Genomic DNA, 27,758 nt, shown 5'->3' with positions numbered 1-27,758 from the left:
ACACTATCATATTTAAATAATTTTTTTATATATGTATATATATATATATATATATATATATATATATACACACACATATATATATAATACATTATATATATTATATGTGTATATATTTTTATACATATTTATACATATGGCATGTTATTCTAAAATAAATTTAACAACGAATTTATACACGTCATGCACATTTTTGCACGATCATTTTTACTGTTCATCGAGGTACGAGCAGACTAGCGAATGGTCGATCGATCGTTATCGTTACAAATCGCTAGGTTTGTGACCTGCATTCCGGTGTACATACATTTTGTTTGTATGTGTTTGCGTACATATACACATATATAGATATATAGATATATACGCATACGTATATTATGTACGTATTCTGCATACGATGTCCTTACTCAGCGAATTCTCCTTTTAGTAGCAATCGATCTGCCCTCGACGATGACTCTCGACTTTTTATGACGTCGAAAATATCCTTCAATTGTTAATAATTATTTATTGTGAACATTTGTTAAAATTTTTTTCATTGTGTAATTTGTTTTTTTTTCTTTCCTTTTTTCTTGTTCTTTTTTTAAGGAAATAACGTGAATTATGAAAATATTTTCAATAAAATTTGTTCATCATTTATATTTGATTTCATCGAAATTTAAATATGCTTATTAATTTCAATTGTAATTTATTATTTTCACAATTACAGCTAAAAAATGAATTACGAAAAGAAATATCGTACTCGTCATTACGATTTTTATATGGAGATATCTTAAAATAGATAGAGCAAATAATGGCAGGACATTCGAGAATTTGATATTTTTATTATTAAATACGAGTTTGTATAGTGTTGTGGTAATGTAAATATATCTTAGATATTTAAAACCTAATATATATTTATATTATCATAATAATTAATTATATTATCAATATATATTAAATATTTATTTATTTTAATGTGTATATATATACATATTAAAATAAATAAGAAAACTTCGACGAACTAGTAATTGATCATTTGCTGTTTAAATTAAATATAAATTACAAATAATACAATATAACGTAAAGAACAACATACAATATATATTCTGATGTGTATATAATATATAATCTATATACTATGTATAAAGAACATATGTTCATAATCGAGTAGATTCAAAATATTATTAGTTATTTTTATATATAAGTTACGAGTACATAAATACATGTATACCTACGTACTATTATGTATTAAAAAAAATACATATTATATACATACTTGATGTTCCATTTATTTACTTCAGTGAAAAATAATTTTTCAAAATATTAACAATTATATATAATTTTTTATTTTTACAATTTTCGTTATATAAAGTTTTTATTTTCATTTAAAAATTGCCTATTATTTATTTATTTACTTATTTATTTATTAAAATTTTTATTATTAAAATTTCTTAATTATACAAATGCGATTAAAAACACATAAATATATCGATCGATGATACAAATCGATTCAGTCACGCGACATATTTATCATTTATTTTTTTTTCCTCTTTTTCTCTATTATTGTCAGCTTTAAGGACCATCACTATACCTATACATCATATTGACTATAATTTTTTTCATCCCTTTCCCTTTTTTTTCTTTCCTTTCTTTTTTTCTATCTCACTGAACATATCTTTATATCATAATGGATCATACATTATGCTCGATGCCCTTTACGTTCACGCTTGCGAGTAATTAGGCTACTCTAGCGTATCTCTTTGGCATATCGATCGATCGGTTGGCCTCATATACGTACACATATATATACATACATACATACATACATACATACATACATATATACATACATATATATATATATATATATATATATACACAAGGGGTTTCGCGTTCGCATCACATGTGTGTGTATATCTATGTATTAGTATGTGGTTGAAGTGGGTGGTAGAAGAGGAGTTGCGGAATGCGGGTACTTTTTGTGGCGAATGTGCGAAATACGGACACGAAGGGTTAACAGGGCAGTCATAGGGTCAGTAATCGGGATCATCGTTGAACTCTCTAAATGGGTTAAATACTCGACAAGTCGAGAGGGGATTGAATACTCACTTTAATGGTACTTTCTTCTTTCTTTCTTTTTTTCTCTATTTCTTTTTTTTTTTAAATTCTTAGTTGGTAATTTGACATACATTTTTCTATATATAATATTACTGATATAATAATATCATACAATACAAAATTACGCATCAATGTAGACTAGTAAATTTTATATATATATATATATATATATATATATATATAAATCTATTGTATTAAAGATTTATTGAAGAAAATTATCAAAATAATACAGAAAAATATAGAGTCGTAAGTCGCATCTGTTTTGGAACTTTCTTGTGTCGATCGTCACGTTCGCCTTCACTCTTGTTTTTTTCTTTCGAGGATCCAAGACTCACTCTCATGCGTACTTATACGCGCATATACAATCATCCATACTGAAATAGTCTCGGAAAATTCCCAAGTGGACCAATACGAGAAATGATATTCTTATACACGCGATTCGCTTACACTTCAGGCATAAAGCATTAACTAAAATTCTTGATATAATACGTATATATGTATATATAATATTATATATAATATAATTTTTGTTAGTAGGAAAATTTGGTGTGTGTGTGTGTGTGTGTGTCATGCATATAAATTATATTTCATCATATTAATATATATAATATTTGTAATGTGTATATATTGGAGCATTATATCCTTTAGCATAGTATACTATTTTTCACTTGTATACATTTTTATCTATTCATTTATTTCTTTTTATATATTTTGCAAGTTTAAGGAACATTTATAATTAATGTAAGGAGCATTTATAGTTTAGGAGAGAATATTTTCGGTAATAATTCGTTTCGGTAATAACAAACAAATTCTATATAATTTTCTAAGCGATTTTCTAAAAAATTGATGAATTATAAATCGATGTATGCGTATGTGTGTGTATGTATCTATTTATTTAATTATAAATATCCACCAAATAATTTTCGTTTATTTAGAAATTTTCTTCAGAGATTTGGATTTAATTATTATTCTTCTCGTATAATTTCAATTAATTTTCTTTCCCTCCCGAATTTAATTAAGACAAGTTCAAAGTTGTGCTAATTTGATTTGTTCTCTCTCTCTCTCTCTCTCTCTCTCTTCCTCTCTCTCAACACGACTCGCATAGAATATGACGTTACAAGTTAGTTTTCTTTTATGAATTGTCTATGCGAATAGTATGAAATAGTTTGCGAGGTCACGGTAGGCGTCCATTTCTACGTGGACACGTCGAACATTAACTAGATCGACGATCCCATTTTTTTCTTTCTTTCTTTTTTTCTATCTTTGCTTTACTCATTTGTTTTCTTTTTTTTTCTTTCTCCAGTCGGTAACTTACCCACGCTTACGTGAAATCTCGGTTCGTACATTTTTAAAAACGGCCTGGATCCTTGTTATCTTATATACTATTATCACCACTACCACTATCATCACCAACAACTTATACACTTGCCATTGCTTCGTCCTTTAGTTGTAAGTAAATTACTTCCAAGGTTACTCATACGTAAACAGATTTTTCCGTCTCTCTCCTCTCTTTCTTTTTGTTTCTCATTTACATTTGGATTATTAAATGTGAAGAAAACGCAAGGTCTTTTACCATTACTTTCGATATTTTTTGCATAGGGTACTAGTAGATATAAACGTGTTTTAAGTATATCCAATAAAATTAAACTAAAAAATGATTTCAAAATTATTTTTAGTATACTTAAGTATATGCGCACGCGTGTATATAATATATATAAGTATAAATTAGTTAAATCATTCTTTTTATAAAATTAATGTATGTACTTCAAAGAACAATGTATGTGTGCATCAAATACACATACACAATTTATATATGAAATTTATATATAAAAACAATACCTATACACACACACACACACACATTGTTTTTTAAAGAGTAAATGAGTGTGTGAGTGATACAGGTATTAATATATATATAATATATACATATACATATTATATACCTATATACAAGATAGGCACCAAAAGTTTCTATTAGATGATTTTAAAAATCAGTTGCTCTTTGTCAAGACTTTTAGATATTTATTTATTCCTTTTTCTTTTATCTGATAAAATTACAAACAATATAATATAATTATAATGCTACAAAATCTCGGAGAGGAGCAAATGATTTTTAAAATCACTTAGGGACTTTTTACTCATAATGAATATAGATAAATTATGTATTATTTACATATACGGGCGCGCGCGCGCGCGCGCGTGTGTGTATGTATATATATATATAAGTACGGACACGCGACTGATAGCCGGTAATAGTCAGTCAGAAAAGCATTTACCCGCGCCTCGATATTACCCATCCCTTCGCGAATGCCAATTATATCATTTCTCCTCCGCTCTCCCCTTCTTCCCTCTTTGTATTATAGCTACGTTCCATATGTCCCTTGTCTTTTCCCTTCGCGTTCGTTCGTCATCGTCATCGTTGTCGTCGTGACGCAGCTTGTATCACACATACACACACACAACTCTAACACACACCACTTTACACACACACAACTCTAACACACACCACTTTACACACACACACACCTTCCAATCTACCTTGCTCTTTTCCACACACACAATCTCTTCACGTTAAACCCACGTCGATGGAAATTACAGTTGAACGACGTACGAAAGACTGTATCCTCCTTTTGTCGTGAAAAGACGAAAGGGGTTGGGAAAAAATGGGTAGACTGAGGGGGGTATGAAGCATGAGAGGGGAGGGTGACCGATCGTTCGTGCCGCGACACGAAATTAAAGCCACCGCCGCGCCGTGGAAATCGTGGACGTGGTAGAAAGATGGTGAAGGGGCTTGTGAGGTATACTATAAAGGGTGAAGAGGGGGCGGCAGTATATTGTGGGTAAAGGGGGTAAAGGAGTAAGGGGCACAGTTTCGAAGGGCAGAGAACGCTCGAGTAGGTGGAGAAGACAAGTTTGCAACGGCCAACTCGTAGTTGAAGGTGTGCTGCTGCTATTCTAATAGCAGTTTTGCAAGAGAGCGAACGAGAGAGAGGAGAGAGAGAGAGAGAGAGGAATGAAGAAAAAGAGAAATACATAACGGTTGTACTTTTCTTGGTGACTGCATGCGGAGGTGGTTGAGGGTGGTTGAGGGTGGCTGAGGGTGGCTGGGGAAAGTCGGTGGATATCAAATATGCTTGGACAGATGCGTCGTCCCACAGTAGTTTGCCATTCTTACTCGGACGGTTTCTCTCTCGGTTTCTTTCTCTCTCTCTTTTGCTGTTCTCCTCTCAACCCCTCTTTTATTCAACCTCCTCTGAACTTCTACATATTCTCTCCCTCTATCTTTATCTTTATCTTTCTTTCTTTCATGATTTTTCCTTTCTTGTTCTCTCTCTCTCTCTCTCTCTCTCTCTCTCTCTCTCTCTCTCTCTCTTTCTCTTTCTCTCGTTTATTCTTCGAATTTTATTATTCAATTTTTTCTTCTTCCTCTTCTTCTTACCTTTGAATGCGAGTTTATTCGTTATCTATTGCCTTTCTTCTTTTCTTCTTTTTTTTTGTATGCTTATTTCTAAAATTTGATATAATTATCAATCATGTGAATTCTTTGAGCCTTTTGTCACTTTACTCTTTTATCTCGTTTTTTATATTTATTTTAAAATATTTTTTAAATAATGTATGTATATGTGTGTGTACACACACACACACACACATAAGATTATGTTCAGAGTATACGTGGCACATGTTTAATGAACATAAATAAATACTGTGCGTGCCGTTTAAACTGTTTACCGTCTCGTTATTATATTCTTCAGACGTGTCGTCTCGCAATCATCTTCGTTTATATCATTTTCGAGCAAGTGAAACGTGCTTTCATATGATCCCTCTCATGAATATAAATTTAATATGGTATTTAATCGTTTTTGGAAAGAATATAATGTTGATCGTTTCTAAGGTAGAAAAAAATAACGAATCGATCGTACGAACGTAAAATACAATTTTTCTAATTTCGATTTTAAGAATTCTTTAATTTCTACTTTATATTTATAATTATTATATTTATATTTATTATAATAAATTTAAAAAATACATATATATATTGTTTATTATAAATTATATTTTTTGAAAGAATTTCTTAACTTAGAAATTCTTTGATTTCTATTATAAAAGTTTTCTAATTTATATTTAAACGTTTTTTATTCGATAAATTTTGTAATTTTTATTTTAAAAATTCTTTGATTTCTATTCAAAACATTATCTAATATCTATTCAAAAATTTCTCCTATTTCTTGTTATCGTTTTTCATGTTTGAACAAAACTTATATAACGTTAAAATTATAACTACGTATATTTCCTCCCTTTCTCTTTCTCCTCGAAACGAACTATAACTTATATTTAAAAAATATTAGAAATTTCGAATATGTATATTTTAATGAAAAAGATTAATTTTATGACAAAAAGAAAATGAAATAAGATTTACGAAATAAAGATATATACGAGCGTGTGACTTTAAAGTTACATAAAGTTATAGAAGATTAACGATCTTTTCTTTTTTTGATTATATAATTGATTAAAATATATAAATAGTAAAAGAATCTCTTTCTAAATTCACTATTAATAATATTTTTTCTATCTGTTTATATCTTTACAGAATATTAGTACGTGACTTTACAGTTACATGATATCATAGACATGATTAACATTTTTTTTTTTTTTTAAGTCAATTAAATAATAAAAACAGAAACAGTTTTCTATCTATATAATTTCAATATTTATATATAGAATTTTCCCAACGTATGTTAGTAAAAAAAAAAAAAATAGTACATATACATTTATATGTAATTAATTAATTAATTAAAATATAAAGACAAAAAAACGTTTTACTCTTATATTAATTCAATATTCGTCATATCTTCATATATATAAAATTTTCTTAATGTTTGTTAGAGAAAATGAAACGTTGCTTCAGGTTGATAATACCAGGAAGAGAGAGAGAAAGGGGGAGGGGAAATGGAGAGGAAGACAGACACATAGAAAGTAAGAAAGAGAGAGAGAACGAGAAAGAGAGAAGTTCGATTAATTATGCAGAAAAGCTTCGATCGATGGACGAACGTGCCCCCGTAAAATATTGATACCAAGAACAGTTTCCACTAGCATAAAGCGTTCTATGTTATCCACCCTCTACTTTCCGATTATGTGAGTGCTATGTGTATGTATGTCTATATGTATATGTGAGCAAGAGACCTACGTTTCGAATACTTTTGATTGCTATAGCCTACGGTATGGAACTATAGAACTCGATAAAGTACAAAGAAAAAAAGAAAAAGAAAGAAAAAATATGGTAGGAAAATTGACTAAAATTGTTCATGATCGAATACTCCGTCATATTGCTACCTTTCTTTTCTGGTACTCTAACGAAAAAATTCTATATTCTCTTTCTCTTTCTTTTCCTCTTTTCACAAAGTTATGTAGGAGTTAGAATATTTCTTTTTTTTCCTAAGTTATAAGTTTTATCGATATTCGTACTTCGTGGATCGTTGAACATATGGCAGTATCATACGATATTCGTCTTGAATATTTCATTATTTTATAACGTTATTGTGTATGCATTTGTTTCAAAAGGTTTCTGTTTTTCAAGAGAATTATTTTTTCTTTTTTCTTTAGATTTCTTTTTATGCATTTGTGTGTGTTGTAAGTTATGAAAATAGTGTACGAACAAATTTAGCTTAGTTACAATGTGTACGTGTGTATGTTTGTGTTTGTGAATTTTTTTTATTTTGTATTTTTAATTGAGATATATTTAAAAAAGAAAGGAATAATATTTCATAGAAAATATATGACTTGGATACCAATACCATTTTTATTAATATTAATTCGCGTGCGTGCGCGCGTTTGTGTACGCATATATACATATATGTAAAAAAAAAAAAGAAATGAATATAATAAGTTTATATGATTTATATAATATTCTATGTATAACAAGTTTTATATGATATCTTTTTCTTTTTAATTTTCGAATTTATATTTAGATTTTTATATTTATATTAGATTTTTATTCACTTTTTTTTATATATATATACACACGCACATAGACATATAGATACATACATACATATAAGAATGAGGCCAAGAAAACGTAAGATTCGGCTCGATAGATCTAACTTTATGTGTTTTCACACTTTCCTTCTTTGAAGTTGGAGAAACTCTTGAGGAAAGCGAAACACTATATGGGTTCCCGCATTTTCTCAGATATATCGAGCCGTGCCTTCACTTTCACGATTCTCTCGTACAAGAGCCGTCCTATGGATGGAAAACGTTCGTAGAATGTCGCAACACAAATACTTTGATAAATAGAACATATCATTTTATACTTCCTTTTTATTTTTTTTTATTTTTTCTTCACGATTTCTTTTTTATGCGAATTCGAGACTAAATCTGTTCATTTTCAATTTTATCCTATATATATATATATATATATAAAGGTATCTACATAATATACATTAATATGTAGTATATATATTTAATATAGTATAATTAAATAATAATAAATATTATTATAAAAAGTAATTATATGAAATTACTAAGAAAATAATCAAAATTATAAGATCAATATATATATATATATATATATATATATATTAATATACATATATATTTATTATATTATATTATATTATTATTATATTATATTATGTTATATGGTATGATATATGATGTGTCTTAAAAACTTTTCAAATATTCTTTCTTCCACATACATATATACATACGTATATAATTTTATTTTTTCTTCTTATTTGATCATTTTATTTGATCGAAGAGTTATGAAAGAGATAAAATAATAATAAACAAAACAAAATAAAATAAAAGTAAAGGAAAGGAAAGACATTATTCATATAAGAGGAAATCGAAGATATATCCGAGAAGGCGTGCACTTTGTTGGAAAAATATGAGCTTGCTAGAGGACGTCGAAGAAGTCAGCGAAATTCAATTCGTCGATATATTGTTTCCTTTTTCTCTTGGAAATATCCGCTGTGATCTATTTGCCGTAAGCGATAAAACGATTTAAACGCATGTGTCGAATGTATATATACATATATATATATACGCATACACATATACATGATTAGTCAAAATTTCATTATTACGAGGGTCAAAAGTTATTAGACGATTTTTAAAAAACCAGTTATTTTTTTCGAGACTTTAGACTTGTTTCTTTTTTCTTTTTTAATTGTAACATTAAAAGTCTAGAAGATTTCTTTTATACTATGAAAACATAAACTAAATGGTTTCAGAAAAGAATAATTGATTCTTAAAATATATATACTATTTAAAATATATACATTTTTAAAAAGAACTTTTGGCGTATGTAGGGAATTTTTGATACCACTCTGTACACACACTGACACAAACGCGCGCACGCACGTGTATAAATTTATAAACACTTTTTGTGTGTGTATTCGTGTATATAAAACTTCGTAGAATTTCTTCGTTGATTTACGTTAGTCTGGGACGATAGCAAGCATTTTCTTTCGGTTCGTGATGATTTATTTTACGACGACGTCCGAAAAGCAAGAAACTCCTGACATGAACTCGAAAGGATCTGCGGAGATATATATATATATATATATATATATATATATATAGCTGTTAACTTTTTTTTGTTCTTAAGATGGTTTTTTTATTCTACGTGAATCTACTGCTTCGTATTTATCACGTGACGTTTTCATTTTTTTCGAACACATCGATGCCAACTGTTTCTATCGTAAGATCGCTATTTATTTAAATAATATTTATTTGTTCTATATCTTGTTTATATAAATAATGATTGTTTGTTCCTTTGGAATAAATAATAAATATAATAATAAGGATTATTTCTGATTTCGTTTATTCGTAGTAAACGATTATTAAAAGCATGATGTTAGAAATATATAAATATTCTTGTGATAATTTTTTTCTTAAAAATTTCTAAGGAAAGTTAATAAATAAATCGTTTGTTAATAAGGAGAAGATATTAAAAATAAAAGGTACATACACACATACAATATTGAAAAACTATAAATATTATTATATTTTTCTCTTATAAATTTTTAAAGAAAAAAAGAAGATATTAAAAAGATATATATTATATAAATATCTTTTCTGATAAATTTCCAAATGAAACAATAAATAAATAAATAAATATATAAATAAATTATGCATTAAAAGATTAAAAATTTGCTATCATAAAAAAACTTTATATATTAAAACTTTTACAATTATATTAATAAACATTAATCCTCTAAATTAGATCACATTACACAACAACCACATGAAACAACAAATTATAAGATATAATATACAAATATTTTCTGTTTAAAAATTCTTCATAAACAAAAAAAAGATAAATGTATCGTACATTATATTAAGTTAAAGTTTTGATCTTGTAAAGAAAAAAAATTACACACTATATATTCAAGATTATAAAAATTAATAATCGCTATCTAATTCTTCAAATTCGAACATATCATGCAATAAAATTATAAGAAATATAAAAATATCTTTTTTTTTTAAATTCTTAATAATACAAAAATAAACAAATAAATCAATAAAGAATGAAAATAAAGAAATAAAGCAATAAAGGGTGAAATCATTAATAATTATAATTATTTCAATATATATATATATATATATATATATATATATATATTGAATATATGAAATATTATTACTTCTCAAAATTCAAATACTTAACATCTCCGAAAATAAAAAAAATTAACTATTGCAAGATATCGCGAAATATAGTTGCCACAGTGTAGTACGGATGAAGAAAGAAGAAGAAGAATAGAGTAGTGTAGAGTAGAGTCCATTGTCCTCTTCGTGGCTTCTCGAGCCGGTTTGGAAAGTCGAAAAAAATCGCGGTACAGGATAGAAGGGTGGAGTAGCAAACGAGGTAGCCATAATATAGAAAGAGATAGAGATAGTGGTAGAAAGAGTGGGGGTATAGTGGTTATCGTTTCTCTAGCTGGCCTATGCTGTTGGTGGTTAGATGAAAACAGTTCGAGGAATCTTTCTCACGGCCTTAGGCTATTCTATAACCACAAACGACTTTTAACTGAGAAAACGAGAAATAAATAAATAAATAAATAGATGAGAGAGAGAGAGAGAGAGAGAGAGAGAGAGAGAGCAAGGATTTACTAACTCAGTACTTCCTTATTTTTATTCTCTCTCTTTAACTCTTTGACTCTTTATTTCTTTCTCTCTTTCTTTCTCCTTTGTCATTTAAATATTCAATTGACCGATTAATCCAAGTTGTATCGGTAGTCATAACATTAACTTCTTTTTATAAAGTTTTAATATATTTTTCTGTTTTCGTTTCTTTCTTTCTTTCTTTTTATCTTTTCTCGTTTCTTTTTTTTAAATATATGTATACGAATGTATATATAGCCATATGTGATACATGTCTACCTGTTTGTGATACATGTATACGTTATACACATTTCTGTGATGTGTACAATGTACATTTAAATTTATATATATATATATAAATTGAATTTGATTTGAACATATGATATGATAAAAATATTGATAATGTCATATTATTGATCAGATAAACAATATTTCTTTTATTAGAACATGTGACATGTAAAAAAATTACATGTATTATTATTATTATTATTATTATTATTATTATTATTATTATTATTATTATTATTATTATTATTATTATATTATGAGGGTCGTTTATTACTATTACTATTATTATTATCGTTATTCTTATAGTTATTGTTGTTGTTGTTATTATTATGAATATCTTGAAATTTATTAAAAATTTTAACTCATCAGTAAAATCAAATTTTCAAGCAAATCATCTTAAGCAATTATTCTTCTTGCTCTAAAATATGTCAATGATCTTGATTAAGGTGCAAAATTAAAGAGAATTGTTCCTCTTCATTTTTACCTTAATTTTTTTTCAAATTCGCGTCCAACTAATTGTTTCTTTTCATCTTTTTTTCTTTGTCCTTTTTTCTTTTCCACGAACTCTTAACGCCTACGAAAGAAAACATTTTATGTAACTGCAATAAATTCTCTTTCTATGATCTAGCCCTATCTCCCTTTCTCCCTTCCTCTCACTCTTTTCTTTTCTCCCTCTATCCATTCCCTCTCTCTTTCTTCCTTTTCCTCTTCTTATTCTTCCTTCTTCAATCTCTAATACAGAAGAAGAGGGGAGGTACAATCTACCGGCCTGGTCTCTCTCTCTCTCTCTCTCTCTCTCTCTCTCTCTCTCTCTCTCTCACTTACTCTCTCTTTCTCTCCGAAGTTACTCGTGATTTCCGTACGTTCACCCTTTCCGGTCATCACCCTTTCTCTCTCTCTTTCTCTCTCTTTCTCTCGTCCTGGCCTCATCTTTCGTCTTACTCTTTTCTTCGACGACTACGACGACCGAACACTCCGTTCGACGAGAACATTATTGTTTTCCTTCCGATCGACTTCCGGGACTCTCTCCCTACTCATTCTTTTTCTTCATCTTATACACCTTTATATTTCTCTCCAGCTTCTTAACTCTTAGGTTATACATATGTTATCTCTGTTGACCAGTCACCGATGATCATTAGATTCAAGGAAATATATAAACCCGTACCTAAGTTAATATTTAAAGACTTACTTATTGTATTATGGCGATTATAAAAAAATATACGAGTTAAAATATGTAAATTCACTGGTTTATGTAACCAATGAAATAGATTTAATCAAATAAAGTTTTGTTCGCATTAAAAGTAACTTTCTCGAAGATTATCAAACATTGGTGAATGAAAATTTCAAGGGAGTCACGCAACTATCGTTTACACTACGTATTATCTTTGCTTTAAACCCGTCACTGGGTTCAAATATTAATTATGATACTGATAGATTGGAGTCGTTCGAATTCGTTTTGGCTTGCTAGGTTTGTCTGGATTTCGTCTGGATTTGGTCTAGTTTTTTAATCGTTTGTCGACTAGTCCACTATACGCTTGTAGGAATTTTGTTAACGAAGGAAGAAGAACAAGGGAATGAAAAATAGGGAGGAAATATGAGAGATCTGATTAGAGAATTCTGTTTTGATTTTGATTTGTTTTGATATTCAATTTTTCGTTCTTGCTGTTTCTTTCTTTTTCTTTCTTTTAAAGCCAAATGTTGTGAGAGTGTGTATGTGTGTGTGTGCGTGCGTGTAAATCAATCTTTACAAATTAATCTTTTCATTCTCTTCACCTCCTCTCCCTTCCTCTTCCCCTCTCTCTTATTATTTGATAAAGAGTATTAACAATTAAGAGAGAAAGGCAATATCAGATAATTTCAGATTTTCTTTCTTTCTTTTCTTTCTTTTCTCTTTTCTCCAAATTTTGTAATAGATTCTGTGAAAATGTGTGTTCTTCAAAAAAAAAAAAAATTAATAATTAATAATCATTTGAAAAAAACAACCAAGACAATGAAGAGGGAAACAAAATATTAGCAAATTCTGTTTATTCTTTGTTTTGAAAATTTTGTAACAAATTTATTCCAAAATTTTCTCCAAGTATAATATTAAAAAAAAAACAAGAATCGGAAAAGGATAATCGGAACAAACGATAATATATGTACACATATAAAAAAGAAAATCAGTAAATATAAGAAATATCGACTATAATAAATGATCGATAATACAAATTGATGAAATTTTTGTGTGATTCTATTAAAATTAAAAAAAAATATTGAGATTTAAAAAAAAAAAAGAATGAAAAAAATGAAGAAAAAAAACGAAGAGAAAAAAGAGATAGTATCGTACTATTGTTTGATTAGTTGATCGAACAATGTGCCTCAAAATTGATAAACAAAAAAAACAATAAAAAAGGGTAAAAAAAGAAAAAGACAGAAAAAAATCGAAGTGGTGACCGATCGCGGATTTAATCAGCCAACGGAATTGGCGATCACGTTCTCGTGATATTAAACGACAAGGAGGTTAGCGTGCCGAGTAATACGGTTTCCATTTAAAAAGAAGCCGATCCAATCGAATTAGTTTTCATGGAACGACTCGCGTAGTATATACACGATATTATCTAATTTCTGAATTATTTATTTATCGGAGTATCCTTCGAGTGCTATTTGCTGTATATATCGATATATTATATATACAAAAATTAGTTACAATATGAATTAATAAGAAATATATAATGTTAAAATTATGGTATAATTAATACAGATTAGACAAAAATTTTCTGGGTTTATAGTTTCACAATTGGAAAATAAATTCGTCTAAACAGTCACGAAAAAGAATAATTCATGTTTAAAATCAACTAGAAATTTCTGGCCCATTTCTATTATAGTACGAACTACCGATTTGTTTATACTAATTTATGTTTTGAGCGTGTGTGCGTTTGTGTGTAAATACTATAATATTTTATCCAAACATTACGATAAGTACTAAATGCAGTAGATATATAAACGTAAACATATATTACTGTAATATAAATAGTACTATAATTTTCAGAAATTATATAATTTTTTATATCATAGTATAATCATACTATAACTGTATATAAAAGAGTATAATTTATACTCACAAAATTTGAAACTCTTGAGGTATGCATTAACAATGAATTTGTTTTACCTTCTACAGGGGTTAGACAAAATAATGGAGACACAGTGTTTTCATTATTTTATCCAACCTCTATAAATCTGTCGTGTTCAGAGAAAACCGTATTATAAAACAGTTACGTCATAAGCAGACGAAACCGATTATTGCCAAACGATTATATTTTCATCTATTAAAATTTAATTTAAGAAAAAGACTGTCAACCGTGATTATTCCATGTACGTTATTTACAAACGTAACAAACGCATATACACGAGTTGGATAAAATAATGTAGATAAAGTGTTCCTATTATTTCGTCATATAAATACTTCGCTCTTTACGTTCAGACATATCGAAGTTTACAATAACTTTATCGTGTTTAGAAAAAGATCAATAATTTTTTTAAGATTTTTACGATTTCTTTTCTCTTTTATCATCCATCCTAGTGACCATGAGGTACGTTCTTCTGGTACGTTAAAGGTGCCAGATAAAATAATCGTTTGGTTAATCGTGAACACGCGAGTTTGCGTTGTGTGATGTTTAACTCGAATCAAGGCCAATCGATCAAATAATGAATAAAGTGTTTATGTATATGCATATATTATGATTGTGTGATGATTATGGCTTTCGAGATCGCCCATTTTTTTTTTAATAAATGAAATATATAATATTATAAGTATTTAGTAAAGGGATAAGTATTTTATTTTGCTATGCTATACTTATATTATTACTTTATTATAATATAGTTATATTATCATTTATACTTAGTATACTATTATAAGTAATTATTATAGTAATATATAAGTATATTAGTATAACTATACTATTATTTTACAATATTATATTTATTTTATTTCTTATAGTATAAATGTATTGTTGTCTATACTCGATATGATATAATTATCAACTAGTACAAGTTATAAAAAGTTATAAAAGACAAAAAATAATTACTTCGTCTCTGAGGTAACTAATTTTTTGACTGAAAAAGTTAAGAAAATGTGTGTATGTGTGACTGCGTAAATAGCAAATTACAAAATAGTAAAAATCATTTTTCTTCTTTTCTTTTTAGTGTTTCTCGATATGTGAATTTTTTTGTTGAATATATCGAGTTTACTTATATCGATTAAATTAGAAATCATTGTTCGTGTTTCGATATGTAAATTTTTTTGTTAAGATTTAGAGCAAGCTCGTAAATAGTCGATGTATTGAACAATCGAACGGCGAAGGACGTTCGTGACCCTCTTTTCTTCTATGAAGAGACACGAATCTACCAAACTCGTGAATAGAGAATTGAATCAAAACTAATGTGTTTTCTAAATAGGTTTTAATATCAAACCTGTTTTGCATGTTAGGATTTCGACAACACGAATTTTCTTTTCTTTTTCTTTTTTCCTTTTTATTTTCTTTTGTTTGTTATTTTTTAGTACTGTGTTATCTTAATCTAACGACAAATCGCGAAAGATATTTTTAATCATTACAATTACCCCCCCCCCCCAAAAAAAAGACAAAGAATCATTAAAATCGTGGGTAATTCGATATTTTTCAAGGTATTAGTATTTTAAACAATCGTCGTTAACATTTGTTGGAGAACTATAGAATCATAAATAACTCAAGATTAACATACGATCGTTTGTATCTTGTATATAGAATATAATTATAAAATTTGTCGTAAGAAATTTTTTCAAACATTTTTGCGACGTAGTACGTATAAAAAATAGTGTATTTTCAAATAATCCGGCATAACCTTTGACTTTGACCGGTCCACCAAAAAAGAGAAAGAGACAAAGAAGGAAACAGAGGGGGAGAGGGGGAGAGAGAGAGTAACAAAGGAGAAGTAAGAGAGAAAAAGCAATCGCAAGAGCGAGGACTTAGGAGTAGGGTGGGGGTAGAAGTAGTACCACACAATATGGTGGGGGTTGTAGAGCTTTTGCCCTCTAGAATTGTACCCCTTAAGTTATCGTCGTTAATCGTGCATGGTGGTGAGAGAAAGCACCCATGGAGAGTCTAAAAATGAGAGAGTGAGAGAGTAAGAGAAATAGAGAAAGAGAGGGGGTGAGATATATACAGAAGAGAAAGAGAAAGAGAAGAGGGTGGGGGTAGATCGGTGTGTACTGCAAGGTAGCAACGTAGAAATATCGACCGTTGGATATGTTGTTGATGCGAATGGTAACCATGGATAACTCAAGCCGATCGACCAATTGCGATCCTCGCGGTGGCCATACTCGACCAATCGGGTATATGGTATGCTGCCGGTTTTTTGATTGGGCGATATCAGGGATAAGAGACCAGTTCGAGGCCACCGAAACCCACAAACGGACGTGAACACATCAAGTGGAGAACGGTCTCTCTCTCTATTTTCTCTTTCTCTTTTTCTCTCTTTTCTCTTTCTCTTATTTTCTCTCTATCTGTCTACCTATCTATCTATATATCTATCTATCTATCTATCTATCTATCTCTATCTTCATCTTTACCATATAAAACATATCCACATATTGTAAAATTTGATCGTCAGTTCTTCTAATATTCCTAACATTGAACTTCTTATTAATCCTTCTATTCCTCATTCTAACATCTATTTCTAAAACGTCCTATAACTCTCGTCATTTTATTTCTCCTTTGACTTCAACCTTTCTTTTGGATTAGGATTCCGTTCTCTGGTTTCGCGTATGCATCTCCACGGGGAATCAAGGATCACTGAGTTTATACCGTAAGCCTTTTTATTTTTTTTAACAATACAAGATTTATATATACATATATATATATTTATATATTTATATATTTATATCTTGTTAAATCGAGCACCACTATTATAAAGCACACGAATATCATTTTTATTGCACACGTAATCGGAAACGAACGAGCACCGACATGCGGCATCAGTACCAGCACCAGCAACACACCACTGGCATCAGCACCATGTTAATTTTTATAATTAGACTTTGCACTTTATATATCTATATATATATCGTTTTTTGTAGTATAAAAATGATATCTATGACATAATATTTTCCTAAGGAGACAAATCTATAATTCGAAATTCACTAGCATTGTTAGTAGGCTGTAGTAGACTGTAAAATATAACGTAAAAGTTATTCTGGGACTGGCCAATGAATCATTGGGTGGAAGGGAAGGTGGAATTGTCTTCTTATACGCTTACATATAGGGTGTCTCAAAATTCTGTATGTTTTGAAAAATAATAGGAATTATGAAAAAAAAATCAGATTTCAGATATGTGATAAAGATATATTTATTTCGAAGGATAGTGGTAATAAAGCAAAAAAATTAATAGAATTTGTGTGTGTGTATAAATAAATATATATCTTCACATGGTGACCATAACTGTTTTTAAAGAGTTCTAAGCGATAAAATTCTTTTCATGGAACGAACTTCTTATTATTTTTAATATTATTTTCATTAACTGCAAATCATTAGTAACGTTTTAATTTATTTGAAAATGTTCGGTTGCCAATCCTTTTCAAACGTTTCTTGAATTAATTCGATTATTTTTCCTCTTCTTTAACCCATTCAGAATTTCTTGGATCGTCCATTTATCTATTGTCATCTTGCACAGATATTCAGTTCCAAGATATTTCGTTTTGATAATAATTTACGAATAGCTTTGTCCGTGTGTTGGAATCTTTTTAATGGAATTTTATGAAATTTGAATTCGAAAATTGTTTTTTAATATTTTCTCTTATTCGTCATGATTTTTAACATCTAGTATGTTCTCACTGACGTACTACGTTCATCGTCAGTGATATATAGTTTTTATATTTAAATAGAAAATTTATAAATTGTATAAAATTCGAAATATCGATTCTTATTATTATTTTTTTTTAAATATATAAATATGCGCCACATACACATATCCTTATGGCGATATAGAATTCTTTTTTTTTTCTAACATCCTAGTAAATGAATATAGTTATTTCGGTGATCTAGGTATATTCAGAGACACTCTGTATATTACACATTTGCTTCAAGTTAAATTGGTCAGAGAATTTTATCGGTATTTTATGGAATTATTCGTGGGTTTTCGATTATTATTAATGGAAATAGTAAAATTGTGAGATTAAAAAGAAAAAAGAACTTTTTCTTTTCAGATATCTCAAATAAAACAAAAAAGAAAACAAAAGAAAATTGAATGAAATAGAACTTTTTTTTTCTTCTAATCCAACAACGATATCTATTTATCTCTAGATAACCATTATTTCTTCGTAATCTTTATCATCATTTTGTCGAAGATACTGCATTGTTAGCAAATCGAACAAACGACAAATCGAGTTTAGTAATTAGAAACGTTTAGAAACATTACGGTTATAGTTATACGCTGAAATCGAATTAGAACGAATCATTTTCCTTATTGAATTGTTTAATGCGTAGCAGCAGTAGGAGTAATAAAGTGTGCGTGTGTTTGTTTGCGTGCGTTTGTGTTAGTTTGAAATCGTAACCGAGTCGTATCTCTTATAATAGAATATAATTTGGTGTTACATTATTAATCGATGTGCGTACGCGACGTGTTTTTATGACATAATAATAATACTTGTAATAATAATAATATTATTAATAATAATAATAATAGTAGTAGTAGTAATAATAATAATAATTTCTTCCTGGAAAATAATTTATAATTTCGTGGTAGAAAATGATAACGTGTAAGTTGACACAATTGTCTTTGGCACGATCAAAATTTCATTATTTTATTATCTCTTCGATTTCTTCTTCTTTCATCTCTCTTTTTTTTCCTTTTTTTTTCCTTTCAATATTTTCTATTTTATATCATATAAATTATGAAATGTTTACACGACAGATTTGGAAAATAATTCGGGAAAATATGTAGAGATATTGATGTTAATAGTTAGAGGATATCTGGGTACATTTTTTCTAAAATATCTTCTAATATAAATTTTTCTAATAAAATTTTTCCAAATTGAAAAGTAAAAGGTGTTAGGAAATTGTTAGAAAAGGAGAGCAAATCAATCGTTGAAATATCGATAAGTTATGAAAAGTTCATGGAAAGTGTGAATAATAATTAGAAAAAAAAAGAATTAGAAAATATCAATGTTAATAATTAGAGAATATTAGAGAACAAATTTAATTACAAGCAATATTGTAATTTGAATAATTTAGACGTCCTTTTTTTAATTTTTTTTTTATTTAATTTTTCTGAATTAAAAAACATAAGAAGTATTTTAGAAAGGTGTTAGAAAGAGTATTAGAAAACAAATTGTTGAAAACTCGTTGGTCGCTTCTCATAGAAGAATGACGATATAAAGCAAGATAAGAGTTAGAAAAAGTGCTGCCGGCAACAGGAAATTGTGTTGGTATTTCGCGGTGTCGTTGCAAGAGATGAGAAAGAGAGAGAGAGACAGAGAATTATGAAAGTTTCGGTTGCATTTATCGAGTGCATCGCGAGAAAGATCAACGTTTATTATTATTCTTATTTATATAGATTTTTATTTATATGTATTTTACTTTTATAAAATAATATAAATATATATTTAAATAAAAAAATATATTTTACTTTTTTTTTTCTTTTTTTTAATTCAAAGTTATTTCCTTTAAATATTTATCCTTTAAACGTTTATCTTTCAATATCTGTCGTCAATTAAATTTTGCTTTACTTATTTGTTTCACCACATTACTTAAAAAGAAAATTTATTTTTTATATATATACAATTTATCGTATATAATAATAATTGTAAATAATTATGTATATATTATAATATATAATGTTATGCGTGTATGTATATATGTTTTCTTTGTTCTAATTTCAGATAAAGGAAATCGCGAAGAAAATTATCGTCGAAAAGTGACGACACAACCCACGAATATCCCGCCATCTTGGATAAATTCGGCAGCAAGGTTAGTTTTTCTTTTTTACATTTTATTTCATTTTTTTTTCTTTTCTTAATAAAAAAATTAAGTGATCAATGTTTAGTATATTACTTAGTAAATTCTTTTTTCAAAAAGGAAAGAAAAGCTGGAACTTCGATTCAAGCTCATTTGCTTACGTGTAATGTACACGCGTACACACACACACCTCTCTCTCTCCCTCTCTCTCGCTTTCTCTTTATAGAAAATAATCGTTTCATAAATATTCGCGAATATTGAGAGAGTTTGAAAATTCTGTCATTGCGCATTATTACTATGGGAATTAATTGGATGTTAAATACTCATCGTTAAATATTGGAATACATTAATTAAATGCATTGCGTGTTAATTTCCCTTTACCAACAACGTTCGAAATTTGAACGGAAAGAAATTTTATGTAAGTCTTGTATAAAATTCGATAAAAAAGGAAAAAAAGAAAATAATATAAAATTCTTTTAAAATATTACAATCGATCATTTTAGTTATTGATAGAAATTTCACGTTTGACGGGAAATTTGAAGTAGTTCAGTTTGTTTTCATATTATTCATTCATTCATTCATTCATTCATTCTTTCATTCATTCATTAAGTAAATTAATTTTCTCATAAGTTCTTTTCCCTTCCTTTCTTTTTTTCTTTGTTTTGTTTTTCTATCATTAGTATTTAAGAAAACGATTCTTTGAGGACGATCTTTGTGTGTTAATTATTTTGTATTCATATATACAGGGTGTAAAAAAATTTCGTAGATGGGCCAAAGATCGTTAAACTATTTTAAAAATCTATTACTATTTATCGATGTTATATAGATTTGTAATTAGGCTTGTAATTTTATAAACGAACTTCGTAATTTCTTTTATAATTTGGAAAAAAGAAATTATCTTAGGTAAGTATGGATTGAAAAATTAATTTTAGTTTAATATCTTCGAGGAAGTCGTCTTGAACTCGTCTAAGAATTTTTTAGTTCACCCTGTATATAACATGTATATACATGTGATATATATATATAAGTACATTCTAACGCACTGGTTCTTTTAATTATCGTACGTAGTCCCGCTTTCGCGGCCGTCACTTCTCTTGCACACGAGTGAAACAGATTACCATCATCTCATTGTTTCAAGTAACTAGCGTGACCGTTTGCTTTTTCTAAGAAAAAAGACGAGCGCCCAACGGAATCACATTTCTATGCCACTCCTTATAGATATAGATATCTCTTTCTCTTTTTATCTTTCTATTTTTTTCTTTCCTTATTTTTCTCCTTTTTTAATCTAACCTCTTACACATTTTCTGGATTTTCAGATTTCTTTTTTTGTTTTCCGATTTTTTTTCACCACATCTGCGGCTTAATGCTCGCTTTGATTTTTCTAAATATTTCTACATAGCTCTTTATTCAAATAGATATCAGTTTTTTCTATTTCTTTTTTTTTCTAGTGTTCCTACATATTTCTTCGAGTTTCATCGGTTTTCTTTTTTCTCTTCGTTCGTAATATTTGCGATTTAATCGATTTAATTTTTATAGATATTATTATGGCAATCGTTATTGATATACATATCCCTTTTTCTTTTTCTATTTTTCTCCTAATGTACTTATACATTTCGTAAATTTTCATTTTTTGTTCTCTTTTCTTCTCTCCTAATACTTCCAATATAATGTTCAGTTTAATTTTTCTAAATATTGCTATGATATTGATACATATATTTCGTTCACTATTTCTATTTGTTTCTAATGTTATACGATTTAATGTTCAATTTAAATTTTCTAAACATTTCTATATCGCCTCTTAGAAAAGTAGGTTTCTCGTTTGCCTTTTATTTTTTTCTAATTTTTATATAATTTTTATATAATATCTAGTATTTATTTACTTTTTCTAATATCTTCGTAAATATTCTACTCCTTCTTACGTAATTTTTTTCATAAGAGACAACTTCACCATTTTCTAATTAAACATGTTTAGTAATATTATTTTACAAAGATATTTTTATATAACGATATCTGAAATAAACAAAATAAATTTATATTACAATCATTGATGTAATGATATTTAAATTAAATTATATTGGAAATTTAAAATCTTATACTTTTACATTTTTTCTAATCGATTTTTAATAATTAATTGTCATTTGTTATCATTGACCAAAATTTATATGTAAAAGAACAATAGTTTTGTTTATTTTGTTACATGGATACTATACAAATTCCATAATACTTCGACGTATTCCATATTTCTGGCGTTTTAAAAAATAAAAAAGAAGAGAAACAACAAAATGGCGCAAGGTGTGCTCTCTCTCTCTCTCTCTATATATATATATATGTATGTATACATATAATTATAAATTTATTTATTTTTTTATCTCTTTGATAGTAAAGAAAGAATTGAGAAAACCACGTGCATAGTTTTGATACAAAAAGTGAGAGAACAAATTTTTTGTTCTTCTTTTTTCTTTTTTTTCTTTATTATTATTATTTCTCTCTAACATCCCCTCCGGTCTGTCTTCAGCAACAGTTTTTCTCATCGTAAATCTTAGAACGAATCACGAAGCGTGATTGTGAATCTTCTTCGCGTTTGCCTCAGCCATGAAATCACAGAGTACCGTGTTTTTCCATTTCATTTCTTCATTGGTTCTGTTTTTCTTTTTCTAACTCGTTGAAATAAATGCAGAGAGAAAGAACACAACAATGCCATAACGCCATTACCACAATCGCCTTTTCCCCTTCCCCCACTATACCACTTCCACCATTTCGAGTTTCCCTTGATCATTATCTTAATCGTGATTCATATTATTTTATTACACGTCAATGCTCGTCAATTACGCGTTAGACAACGATATCCCTCATTATTCGATATGTTTGAGATCTAATCGCAATCGCTGATAATGATTTTTTTTCTTTTTGTGATTCTTTTTCTTAGATAAAGGCAATCGTTCTTTTGTCTATTTAAATTTCTATAATTTTTTTTCTTTATCAGATTATAAGTGATAGTATTATAATTTTGTTATTGTCGTTGTTTTTTGCTTTAATATTAATAACACGTTTCGTTGTTTAGACAATTAATGATCAAATAACAAAGAAGAACGTTAATTAAATTATTAAATGTTAAATAAATTACAAAAGGCTTAGAGAATTTAGAATTGTGTTATTTATTTATTTTTTTTCAAAATAAGTATTATAATATAAATATATATATTATATATATATCTTTAAATATTGATAATACAAATTATTCTTGAGTAAATGAATAAATGTATAACAAATAGAAATATTAAAGAAATTATCAAAGATCTAAGAAATGTATGATTGTGTCAATGAATGAACGAATAAAAAATAGAAATAATAAATTATCCAGGACTTTGGAAATATAGGATTTTTCATTATTTATTTTTTTTTCAAAACAAGGAATCGTAGTCCTTTTTCTTTTTTTAATATTGACAATACAATTTTTTATGTAGACGAGTAAATTATTAAATAAATAAATAAATTATCAAAATAAGCCAGAAAAATATAATATTGCTAGGTTTACTATATTTCTAAAACAATTCATAACGTTGTTTTTTTTTTTAAACAAATTATTGATTATACAAATTTATCGTTTCATGCTATCAAATTATTATTATTATTATTTATTTAATTATTTGATTTGATTTCTTTTTTTTACTTTTCTTTTTCGAGCAAACATCGTTTATTTTATTTTTGTATCATAAAAGAAAAAGATAGAAAAATATTTTTTATCTATCGCAAATTCTTTCTTTCATTCTTCATTCATTCTTCATTCACACATACACTTACACACTTTATTTTTGTCGTTTCTTTTGTTTAATATTTCAGGTCGAATATAATTGACTTCTCTTACTCTCATGTAAATTAGACTTGTTTGACGATTGACTTGTATGAGCGAGATTACAAACATTTTAGTCATCTTGTTATATCATTGTAAAAGTGGAAAAAAGTGATTTGAATAGTAAAGGAAAGAGAATGAGGACAAGTATTAACTCTACTATCTCTATTTATCTCTCTCCTCTTTCTATCTCTTCCTCTCTATCTCTCTCTCTCTCTCTGTCTCTGTCTTTGGCTCTTTTTCTCTTTTCACATTAACGAGCTTCTTTGATCGGTTATATTCGTACCATGGTTTCGAGTACCTTCGGTGAAACCGTACACGATAGACAAGAAACCGGTTATGGAAACCTTCTTTTATTATCTTCTAATTTGCCACGGTGCGGTGCGACGCGACATGTCTTAGCGAAACACGCGCTTTTATCTGTACACTTATGTGTGTGTGTATACATTTTTCTTTTTCCCTTTTATTTTTCTAATACTATTGACATGCCAGAGCTAAGTAGGCTTAGAAACTTGAAGCCATAGATTTACTGTCTTTCTCTATTTTTCTCATGGAAATTAGAAATTTTTGCTATCGCAATATATATTTATTAATTTTATCATAATCGCAGAATTATTATATAATCGTTGTTTCTTCTCCCTTTTTTTTGGAATCTAAAATTTTCAATTTCACTGTAGTAGCAATATAATAATATTACATTTGTGAGTGCACGAGCGCGCGCGTGTAATAACTTTTATCAGTATAATGATAATTTTTATCAATTGTCTATAACTTGTATATAGTTATATTCATATTTCGTAATTTTTATCAATTATCAACATAGGAATATATTATATTCACTTTCTTTTTCTTCTTCTTATTATAATTATTATATTTATAGTAATAATATAATTCATATTATTATATTACTATTATGGTACACTGTTATTAATGACAAATTTATAATATTCTATAAAATTATTTATTGCTATTTAATAATAAATTCATTTTATTATATTTGTCTTAATATAATATAATACAGTTATAAGTAATTTTTATATTTATTATTATCGTCAAGATAATACATTACCAAGGCGATTTTAAAATGATTTTTTTGAAATGATCGTTTAATGCCGTGACATTTTATTCAAAATCTTTTGACAACTTTGTCGTGAAAGATCAGCATGAGATTGAAAGAAACAGCAAGAGATATGAACATAGATGATAATACAATTAGAGAGATACTCCTGAGTGAACCGGTCATTAGCGCGTACTACGAAACTGTCGACATAAAACGTGAAAGGCTAGAAAAAGAGAGAGACAGAGAGAGAGAGAGAGAGAGAGAGAGAGAAAGAAAGAGAAAAAAAGAAACGGAAAAAGAAATTAAACAAGTTATTAAAAGGAAGACGTACATAAATATATTTATTTATGTATTTATTTATTTAGGATATGTATGTTAACAAGTACATAAAATCATAGAGTGAACGTCATGATAAAAAATTATATATTAGTATATTAGGATGTGTATGTATGTTCGTGTATGTAAAAAAAATATGAAAAATATAGTATACATGAAATTACATATTAATATATATTAGTACATAGAGTTTACTTCGTAACAAAATATTGCATAATATATATTAGTGTAGTCTATAATGTAGAAATTTAAAAAAAAAGACAGGAAGAAAAAATTGAATGAGTTGAAAGAAGAAAAACATACGTATACATACGTGTATATATATATGTATATATATATGTATGTATATAAAAATAAATATGTTTTATATAAAAACGTATAGTTATGTAATGAAGAAAAAAATTACGTAGAAATTAATTTAAAAAAAAATATATATAGTTATATAATTAAAAAATATATATAATTATATAGTTATATATATAAATAATATATAGTCATAAAAATATAAAATAATACAAAAATATATAAAATCATAAAAATCTGTACAAAAGTATACATATATATATACACACACACAAGTGTGTCTGTGGGTGAATGTGTGTTTTGTGCGTGTATGCGTGTATGCGTATGTGCTAGTATAATTATTTCATGATAAAATGACGTAGAAATTAATAATAAATAAAGAAAGAAAAATATTTGTGTGACCCAATAATCAAAGTATATTACCTCGATACAAAATTATCATCGAGTCTCGAAAGGGGAGGAACATCGAAAGAGGGAAGTGTGCGAGAGAGGGTGCTAAGAGTCTCTCTCTCTCTCTCTCTCTCTCTCTTTCTCTTTCTCTCTCTCTCTCTTTCTCTCTCTCTCTCTCTCTCTCTCTCTCTCTCTCTCTCTCTCTCTCTCTCTCTCTCTCTCTCTCTCTCTCTCTCTCTCTCGGTTAAAGGGCCATAGCGTTATCAACGAGTCCATTATCAGCGAAACTCGATTACTTTCGTTGCCACTATTCTCGGTCAACGATAGGAGTCGTTCTCTCTCTCTCTCTCTCTCTCTCTCTCTCTGTATGCGCGCGCATACAGAGAGAGAGAGAGAGAGAGAGAGAAAGAAAGAGAAATTAGAGACTTGTCCATATATAATATACTCATCAAATACTATGTTTTAGAAATACTATATTATGTTTATACAAACTAATTTCAATATAAAATATATTTATGAAAATTATATATACATTTGAAATGAAATAAATGTGTATATAATGAAATGTATTAACTAATAATATAATATAATGACTGCAAAAACGGCAAAAGTATGTTCTTCTTTCTTTCTTTCTTTCTTTTTTTTTTTTTTTTAAATAATGTATCAAAATGAACAGATCGATTTATCTCATTTTTATTGTTTTTTTTTTTTTCTTTTTAGGATTTACATTCACATTTAAGACTTACTTTTGTAATTATTACTATACATACACATAAAAATTGTTGATATTATTTCCATACAAACTCGCCTCCTCCCCACACGTATGCATGTATGTATGTTGTATGTATTATTTCCATACATAGAAAATAGACTTAATCTCTAGCATACAGCTATTACATTTTATAAAAAACACCGATAGTGAAAAGCAAACACTTCGACATATCATACATACATACATACATACATACATACATAATAGATATCTACATATATGATAGAAGATAGGAAGGGATAGATCTGAGGGTAAAGAGTAAAAAGAGAGAAGGGTGTCCCGAGGTACGACGAGGGGGGTTGGTATGTTGAGAGAGATAGATAGAGCGCACGCGCGGTGACGCAACAATATGGTGAATTCTGCGAAGCAGTCCAGTATCCACCCGACCATCAGCTGATCGATATACTTCCGCACACACGCCACGTCATACGCGCGCGACACGCATGTCACGCATCGTGTTAAACGTTAAGCGTCGTCTCAACGTCGTCGTCGTCGTCGTCGTCGTTGTTGCCGCCGTCGTCGTCGTATCCGTTGGCTTTATTATTATCTTAATCCTTAGATTTATCTTCTTTTTAGATATTTTATTTCGTACCAACC

General features: G+C 28.2%; 1 protein-coding gene across 4 annotated transcripts in view; it reads left to right on the top strand.

The window, feature by feature from the left end:
* The window catches only part of LOC127064697 (heterogeneous nuclear ribonucleoprotein K), a 146,806-nt gene that overhangs the window by 17,910 nt on the left and 101,138 nt on the right, over window positions 1-27,758 (top strand). Inside the window, exons 2-3 of one of the 4 annotated variants that reach the window (XM_050996140.1) lie at window positions 17,241-17,304; window positions 20,375-20,462. Coding sequence is in view for 2 of the 4 variants with exons in the window: in XM_050996137.1 (XP_050852094.1) it covers window positions 19,243-19,252; window positions 20,375-20,462 (98 nt within the window). In the remaining 2 variants the exon portion in view is untranslated. Of the gene's footprint in view, window positions 1-17,240; window positions 17,305-18,892; window positions 19,253-20,374; window positions 20,463-27,497; window positions 27,692-27,758 lie in introns of those variants that run through there. The other 3 variants (XM_050996137.1, XM_050996139.1, XM_050996136.1) reach the window with 3 other exon arrangements.

Source organism: Vespula vulgaris, chromosome 6, assembly GCF_905475345.1.
Source record: "Vespula vulgaris chromosome 6, iyVesVulg1.1, whole genome shotgun sequence".
NCBI classification, from domain to species: Eukaryota; Metazoa; Arthropoda; class Insecta; order Hymenoptera; family Vespidae; genus Vespula; species Vespula vulgaris.
This window is presented reverse-complemented; position numbering and strand designations above follow the sequence as displayed.